We start from the raw sequence: 8,946 nt of genomic DNA, 5'->3' as shown, positions 1-8,946 counted from the left end.
AATGATTGCATAATAAATTATGAATTTTAATGAAAAAGTCATAAATTTGAATTTTAATTAAAAGATTAGAGTTTAAGTATAAGAATATATTAATTGAAAAGATAATAATGTAATGAATTTTTTTTTACTTGTTACCTTATTTAATTAGATGCCTTTTGAAGGGAAAACTAAGAGAATTTTTATTCTATTAGTAGTAGGGGGATAAAGTATAAAAATTACTCTGCATGGTTTATTAATATTTGTTTATACCGATTTCTTATGGGTGTAAAACTAGTTACAATTTAGTACGGTAGAAGTTCAGGTGATATTTTATTGATGTATTCCTAATATCTGATCCTTTGAAGTTAATTGAATGTGCATGATTTTAAACGTTTCATCAAAATATATGAACATACACAAGGAAAAGCACTTGCCATTCCCATTCGTGTCTAGTCCTGTCCATTAAGGATTGACTGCTGGATGTCAAGAGGAACCCTAGATGCTGTTGGAGTAAAGGATTGCAAAGCATTAAATTTAGATCCTTGTCCCTCAAATGGGCTCATTTTCATTCCGAGAGGTAGGAGCATAAACTGAAACATTCTGGAGCTACCCCCGAAATGAAATGGCTGGGGAGAGGAAACCACTAGATGATGATTTATGAACAAGTGATATTTACTAGTCGAAAACAGCAATGAAGCAGTCTACAATTCCAAAGTCCCCGAGGCTCTTAACTACTTACGACATTTCCATGAGCTCTGTACACACACATGACCAGTGCAAAGCTCACAGGTACATGTGGTTCACAATTTTAAGTTTATACAATCTAGCAAATTTGTGAGACCATCATCTCGGATTACCATTACCAAACAGGCCTCCAATATCTGAGGATAGTTCAAAGATATACCTTACTGCACAATCGTCACAGAGATCCGAGGAGTATGACAAGTTATCAGCCTTGAGAATTTGTGCAACAAGGGGAGCTTTTAGGAAGATTATTGGTAGAACACTCAATCCACGGTATGAAGCACTGAAGTTAGAGGGCATAAAACCGATCAGGCTCTGAGTTTGAGAAGTCGGAGTGATATAATGAAGTAGACCCACTTCTTCTAGAGCTTCTGTCTTTTTTCCTCAAAGACCGTGTTCGCTTAGATTTCACCACATAATAACTCATTGTGCTAAGAACTCCAACCATTATCACACCCCCAACAACTGTAATGAGCGTGGCAGCCCACTCATGTCTCCGACCAACTACTATATAAGAAGACGCCATGAATGCGGCCGAAGTGCAAATTGAAGCCAACCACATTAGCTTATTGATAACTCCCACTACTCTTCTCTCCGCTTTAGTCTCACCTCTAACCAGAGTGATCTGGACCACCACAACTGCCAAAGATGTAAAAAGCGCAATGGCATTGAAAATGAAGAAAATTTTAAAAGCAGCAGTTGTGGCGGCAACAGCGACTCCATCATTACCATCGCCTCCCGGGACGGTAAAAATGGCGGCAAAAGCGACCGTAGCAAAAAGTACGGCCACCACAGTCACCGAGTTAGTGGCGTTGTTTATTCCCTCTCGATGAAGCTTTCTGAGCTCTTTGGCAATTCCACTGACATTTTGATTTGTTCTTCGGGTTTGTTCTAGTTGCAGGTGAACGTCTTTTTTAATTTGGCTGACAGTTTTCCTTAACTCGTCCCTTGGCTGGTTTAGTTCATTAGCCTTGAGGGCGTTATTTCGGAGAAGGCAATCCTTTATTTCTGCAGATTCTTCTGAGAGTGAAAGATCTTCAGCTATATCGAGAGGAGTTTTGTGTTGGCTATTTAATGCATTAACATTGATGTCTGGAAGCATCAATAACTCATTTACGATCTGCACAGTGAATAGAAATTTCAATTTCATATCATCCCTACGTAGGAGCTTTGAAGACATTATAGAGATCATGTTTGTTAAGATTGAACACAAAACAGTCAAACTATAAATGCTAACCCCTGGAGATACATAGAAGACAAGGGTCTAGGATACATTCCAAATATTACAAAGTGAGACTCAAATCATTAGTTCTCCTCCATCTGCAATGTGAATTACCTGATAATTTAAGCCTATGTTTTCTAGTTTCCTAAAAAGAAGACTCTTTAGTGTAACATTTATACATCCTTTGCCAGGTGAAGTCATCTAAGTTCTACTCTAGCTATGATCCCTGTCATCTTCAAATACGCATCCCCTTACCACATTTAAACTAAACTGAGCAAATGAATGCCATGCATCTTTCACTATATCACAAGTCTTTCTTTTCTTAAAACATACAGGCTTCATACTCTCTCTGTCACTAATTGTGCATCGCTAGATGAAAAAAATGGCGCTGAATTTCCTTTTTTGCTGGTGATAAATTAGCTTCTACAATTTCTTTCTTTCCATCGCTGTCTTTTTAAGATAAGAACAGATATTATCTGCCCATTAGCATCATCTTGAGGTAGGTTCAAACGTCAAAGTATTCAGCCTTATACATTGAATCGTCTGCTATTTTAGGCAGTTAGGCTTTTCGAAGTTCTTTCGCATAAAATCAACTACATAGAAACACTTTATTGGGATAAACTATATCAATTATGAAGACAGTGACATAAAAATTTGATCAGAGCACATAAGCCAAAAGCCTAGACAATTTTACAATAATTTTGAGCCTTAAAAATCTAAAGGCACTAACTAAAAATGATTAAAAAGGCCCGATTAATAAAATGTTCAGTTTGCCTATTATGTGGCAAGAGAAGCAAGACATTAGTATCCAACAGAATTCTTAGGTACCCCTGGTATATCGTCATACTACTTTTTGGACATCATGTCATAGTACCCTTTCTCTATCACGTCAAATACTATGCGCTATGCAATAGTATAAATAATCGTTTTACTTAGATGCTGCTTCCTTATTTATAGGTAGCTCTTACCACACGTTTACAATTCTAATTTTTACATTGATTACGCAAGTCTTTCCCCACGCCTCAGTGCCTAAGAAAGTTTTTAGTCTCCACTCTCCAGTTTACATATAAACAGATAGGTGAAATACAAAATTTCGGAACAGATGATACCTCTGCTCGCTTCTTCCTGGTAGCTACATGCAAAGCTGTGTTACCAAACTTGTCTGTGCGCATGACGATGGTGGCATCTGCCTCAAGGAGTGCTCTCACAACATCACCACTAGTTCCTTTCACTGCCATGTGCAATGCAGTCTGACCTTTCTTGTCAGTTTTCCTAGCTAATGTCGGATCCTTTTCAAGCAATGCTCTCACAATATTCACATGGCCCTGACGAACAGCAAAGTGAAGTGCATTTTTCCCATTGGACCTGATAGAATCCACTAAGCTACCATCCCTTGATAGAAGTTCCATAACTATATCTGTGTGTCCCCTTGTGGCTGCAGATATCAAAGGGGTTGCATTTGATGGGCCAGTTGTTTTTATTAGCCCAGGATCATGGTCTAACAACAATTGGACGATTTCTGCATGAAACAGATGAAATAAAATAATAAATCACCTGGGTAGGATGCAAGAACTTTTTATCAGCAATTAATCGCATGGGAGATGGTCTCATATATTAAAATGATGTGAGGCGAACTGAAGTACACCAAAATCCTTACACATAATATCTATCAATCCACTAAAAATTGAAATAAAAAAAATAAATAGTCATAAAATGATTATAATGAGACGGTCTCATACCTTAAGCCAATGCGTGAGACAAGATCTACAAACTAGATGTCAGCTTTCAAACCTGTCCTCGCGTTTCTAATTTGATTTTCAATGACACAAATAACTGACTCAGATGTAACTTCATTCAACACTGGTAGCAAACAAGACTCGGAACAAAAACAACATTACCCAAGTGCCTCATAAAAAACACCGATAGCAAACAAGGCATCAGATAAGGCCACATGTTGCCATTTCCGTAAGACATAAGAAACAATGGCGTTCAATAAAAACATGAAGAGATCAGACACTTGCTCCACAAGTTAAGATTTAAAAAACGGCACCTATATCTCATAAAAACCGAAATTTAACTATTTTATGGTCAAACCAATGAACAAGACAAGGAGTTAGATGGGTACCAAGGTGTCCTTGATTGGCAGCAACATGCAAAGGATCAAAGCCAGATCGATTCTTCTGCACAAGAGTATCCTTATTGGCATACTTTAGAAGCTCCTTAACCACATCCAGGTGACCCTTGTCAGCTGCAGTAAAAAGTGCTGTCTCTCCCAATTCATTACTCTCATTCACCACCAAGGCCCTCACCTCGGCGGCCTCTATTTCAAAATCGGTCCCACTTAGACTATCCCCAATCTGCGAATTTATATCCCCACCAAGAATCTGCTTGACGGCTGCCAAATCACCACGTTGAGCAGCCAAATGCAGCTCGGTGTCATTGTGGCGACCTGTTACCTGCTTGACATACTTTTTCTTGCCTGTTTGATCAATCCGCTTGCCAGAATTAGAGAGAACCAAAGCAGGGCCTGATGTGGCAGTTGGTGATGGAGACAGGGATGGTTCTGTAGGTGCTCGGTTTGTGGGCGGTTGATCAAAGCGCTTGCCAGAATTGGAGAATACCAAAGACGGTGTTGGAGAAGGGGAAGTTTCCATGGGTGTTGGATTTGAACGAGGGGAGGTATGGCCTATCTCCAAATCTTGTTCCTCGGCTGCAAGTGTGAACATATCAGTGAACTACCTTATGAATCTAACATTATTGTTGAAGCAATCTAGCGAGTGTTGAGAGCATTTATGAGAAGTCTGTGAATGTTACAACCTATTCTAGATAAAAGGAACGACACTTGTTTGTTAAGCTTGGTTAGGAAATGTGAAGAAAGCATCTCAACCAAAAGCTTAAGCCGATGGTTGGAGTCCCAAGATCGGTTTTTATAGTCTAACAGGAAAGGAAGTGTTGAAAATATAAGTTTGGAGAGTGTGATCAAGTATGATTGGAGAGTGTTGGTGTCCGATTAATATGGAATTGAATTTGAAGAATTGAAGATGATATTACTCAGAATTCAAGAGCATATTAACACACATCAAACAACTTGGAAACATCCTAATACTACTACTATTATTACTCCAAATTGCAAACTTAATCAGATTTAGTTATGGAGTACCAAATATCAAATCTGAGTCTACAGTAATAATGTAAAACTAGCAATCATACTACTAATCATGTTCAATTGTTCATGTTTATTTAGATTAATTAAAACAAAACATTCTGAGCTGATTTCACATAACAAATGAATTTGACTTTCTAAAAGTACGGATCAAATCTCAAAGCTACTCATAAGTATACTCTAGTATGTAAGACTTAGATAATATAGGTCAAGTATGTAAACAATAAAATAAAAAAGAGAGAAATTAGAGAAAAAAGTAGTTAAATGAAAGAGTAAAGAAATAAAGAGTCACCTTGGTGAATTGAAGAAGCCATGGAAGTTGATGATAGTGGAGGAAAGAGTAAAGAAAAGGAGAAAAGAAGAAGACGATGAAAAATAAGAGTAAAGTCAAGTCATGGCGAAAGGAGTAAGATAAGAGAATGGAGGAGAATAACGACGGGAATACAATTTGTTGGGAAATTAGCACCAATCTCCCACGCGCAACGGAAGCAACCAATCGACAATTAAACCGTAAAAGTAAATAAATGTAAGCAATATTAAGATGAGACGATATTTTAGGGTCAAACCTGCGAAAACCTTCCAAACCATAAGTAAAACCCACTAGCCAAATCGACTAGAATCCACTATAATAATATAGTACCAGTACAACGTAACCGTCCCGAATTAATACCAATTCGAAACCCACAATAATATAAGATAACAACCTCTAGCCCTCCAGTAATATTAGCCAATGCCTGCCACTAATATCACCCCTAGAGTAACCTCCTAAATTATTGTATGAAAACACTCGTTATACTGCCTCTCACCCTCAAACCCCGACTTGCTCTCTACAAGCTAAGTCACCTTGTTTGATTACATTTTGTGAGATATATTTTCCAAAGGATTTACCATCCTTTATATAGCCACATGAATTGACGTTATGTTTTAATAACATAAATCACTTCACGTTACAAACAAATGAATTAATAACAATTCATATGTTTTTGCACGTAATGTTAAACATATGAATTAACATTCATTTAACATTACAATGTTACATGTGCATCATTTAAACATGTAACATTTCCCATTAAATCTTGTGTTGGATGTTATCACCCAACAAAATTTGCCAAACGGTTAAATATCACCACCTTAACGTCAAAGGTCACCACTGCTATTTCATAAGTTACAACAGATAGTTTATTACATGGAAATTGTACCGGTGACCTTTGACGTTAAGGTGGTAACATTCGGCCCGTTTTGCTTAAAGTGGGTGAATATTTGGCCCGTTTATAGCTATAGACGGATATCCCGTCTATAATGAGACGCTTTGTTTACTTAATTACTACTTCCCCGGTCCCAGTCAATTGTTACTTTTGATTTTGGCAGAAAGACCAAAGAAAGATGAGGGGGCCAATTTTTAAATGACAAGTGGAACAAATTGAAGGTGAATGATCAAATTGCTCATTAAGTTTATTCTTAAAATATAAAGGATAACAATTGACTGAGACACCCAAAAATGAAAAAGGATAACAAATGACCGGAACAGAGGGAGTACTAGTCTATTACGTCCCAATACTAATTTTCAACCATTCATTCTTAATTTAGGTTCTCTACACTCTCACACCATTGGTCGTGTTAAATATCATTGACACTTTTACAAATTATCGTCGACTATTAACACATCTTTCTAACATTGCCCATATTAACTCCCCCTTGTCTCGTTCTCTAAAATCTTTCTAAAAAAACAAGACGGTTTTTCGGTAAAAAATCGTAATTTAATTTACGAAATTTTCGATTAAAACGGTTTAATTATATCGACTAATGGCGGTAACAACGATCAAGTTAGTAACAATATTCAAGAGATATATTTACGTTTTAATTACGTTTTAAGTTTATAACTAGTTTTAATGTCCGTGAAATTTACAGATGGGTTGAGATTGTGACGTTTTTATCTTCTGTATTTTAAATTATCGTTTATACTATGTAGGTTCCCCCGACTATAGTGCCAAAATTGGGAGGAACATTTGATCTCAAAAGTATTTAAATTTTATAGTGCATTACCCGTATTATTTAACTTGCGTATATTATACCCTTCTGTCCCGATCATTTGTTGTCATATTCCATTTTGTGTCCCGATCATTTGTTGTCATATTTCATTTTGGGGTGTCTCAGACAATTTAATCAATTCACATTCAAGTTGTTCCACTTGTCATTTTGTAATTAAATCTCTTTTCTTTCCTTGATCTTTGCGTCAAAACAATTGACCGGGACGGAGGGAGTATATATGTAAACACTTTTTGCTGACGATAGTCCGTATCCTAATACCTAAAAAGAGCCTGAATGCGTCTGTGTAATTTTCGTTTGGACCATTATGTCTTGCGTAATTTCTTCCTAATCCCAACTCTGCCCTCCCCTATCCTGCTTTGTTTTTCCCCCTCTGTTTTTTTACGGCCTTTTGACTAATTCCAAGTTATACTTATCCTAAAATTTACAGCTGTCCAATTCTTCCACACCATATACCATGATTTTACCCTACTTCTTCCATCTGTGTTTCATATTTTCCACCTCCTATCTTCTTGCTTATTGCTACTTACCGCACCGTCTATACTCTCCCACACACATTTATCACTTTTCCCTGTAACTTCACTTTCACTTTTATTCCGCCTCTTCATCCAACCATATATGCACGCACATAACCCTTTCTCTATCCTAACCTAGGCGTCGTTTGTCGCGCTGCTTGCTATCGGTTTCTTTGACACCTCACCTAAATTGAAAGGTTAGCTCTGAAAGTTTAAGTGTTCCTTTTACAATTTCGTTGGACAGTGAAATGAATTTCAATGATAATCTACGTTTTCCAATGTTTTTCCAACATCGCTCGTCCAGTTGAACATCGCATACTATGTGTTCGATGAAATGTCGCGGCTGGCTGTTTTATTGAATTGTCCACGGTTTTTTTTGGTCTTCACCTCCTATTTGTGATTGTACTTATCATTTCCTTACATTTAATTGGCGTTTTATATGCATTTTAAATAGACTATGAAAGCGATTAATCCATATTTACATTTTTTTTTCAATTTTTAAAGTTCTATATCAATATGTTTGTTTCTATTATGCTTATCTGTAGAACTACTTTCTACTCTAGACGTTTGTATGTCGATGCCGTGTCCGTAAACTAAGATTTCCGGTTGCTCTCTCATAACTTTAACTGTTATCATTCACATGGTTAGTTTTTTTACATCAGGTTTTTATATGTGTCTGACCTACTACGGACTCATTCATCCTACGCAAGCAAATATTTCTTCATCTAGCTTAAATTTCCACTTCCCCTTTACATGACTTTCCTTCTCGGTCGGTTAACAGACAGATTACCTAGAAGTATTACTGTTAGCGTTGGGTTTTTTTTTTCTGCTTTTGAGCAGTTGTTTTTGAATCATCCGTCCTTTCAGCTTACATAGTTTACGCTATAGTTTACTTCAGTCTCATTTTACTAGCGTTTCTGATTTTCTGTCGTTGTTATTCTTTCTTTCAGATTTCCACACGCACAGGTTGTTTGCTTATTCATTACATCTGCCTTTTTGTCTGCTGGACCTAAATTACATCTGCCTAAATTGCATTACAGGTTTGCTTTATCTTTCCACCTTTTAACTGTTTATATTACTTTGCATAAATAATGTTGAACAGTGTTACTTGTGCACATTATATACACTGCAGGTTTGTGTCATAAATTATTATATTACACGCTTGTCTATCTTTCTGTTTCGTTTTATCATATACGCCGACTGGTCTGTACGCTGCTAGTATTCCTATCAGCTTTACCATATCTAGCCAAATTGAAACGAAACTTAGAAGAAATGAG

General features: G+C 36.9%; 1 protein-coding gene across 1 annotated transcript; it reads right to left on the bottom strand.

Annotated features, from left to right (window-relative positions):
* Positions 1-633: 633 nt before the first annotated feature.
* LOC141623922 (ankyrin repeat-containing protein ITN1-like) lies at positions 634-5,542 on the bottom strand. Its single transcript, XM_074440081.1, has 4 exons — positions 5,401-5,542; positions 4,071-4,655; positions 3,055-3,464; positions 634-1,843 (listed from the first exon to the last, which is right to left on the bottom strand). The coding sequence occupies exons 1-4, from the start codon at positions 5,420-5,422 to the stop codon at positions 1,013-1,015; spliced, it is 1,848 nt and encodes a 615-aa protein (XP_074296182.1). The 5' UTR covers positions 5,423-5,542; the 3' UTR covers positions 634-1,012.
* Between the last annotated feature and the right edge of the window lie 3,404 nt (positions 5,543-8,946).

Source organism: Silene latifolia, chromosome X (genome assembly GCF_048544455.1).
Source record: "Silene latifolia isolate original U9 population chromosome X, ASM4854445v1, whole genome shotgun sequence".
Classification (NCBI taxonomy): domain Eukaryota; kingdom Viridiplantae; phylum Streptophyta; class Magnoliopsida; order Caryophyllales; family Caryophyllaceae; genus Silene; species Silene latifolia.
Note: the sequence above shows the minus strand (reverse complement) of the source record. Positions and strands in the feature narration are given on the sequence as shown.

Bases quoted from the DNA above. Each gene is read 5' to 3' on its own strand.
- LOC141623922 (XM_074440081.1), bottom strand. From the start codon at position 5,422: ATGGCTTCTTCAATTCACCAAG. The intron at 4,656-5,400 runs GTGACTCTTTAT...TCACACTTGCAG, and splicing joins GGCTTCTTCAATTCACCAAG to CCGAGGAACAAGATTTGGAG. The intron at 1,844-3,054 runs GTATCATCTGTT...TTCACTGTGCAG, and splicing joins CCAGGAAGAAGCGAGCAGAG to ATCGTAAATGAGTTATTGAT.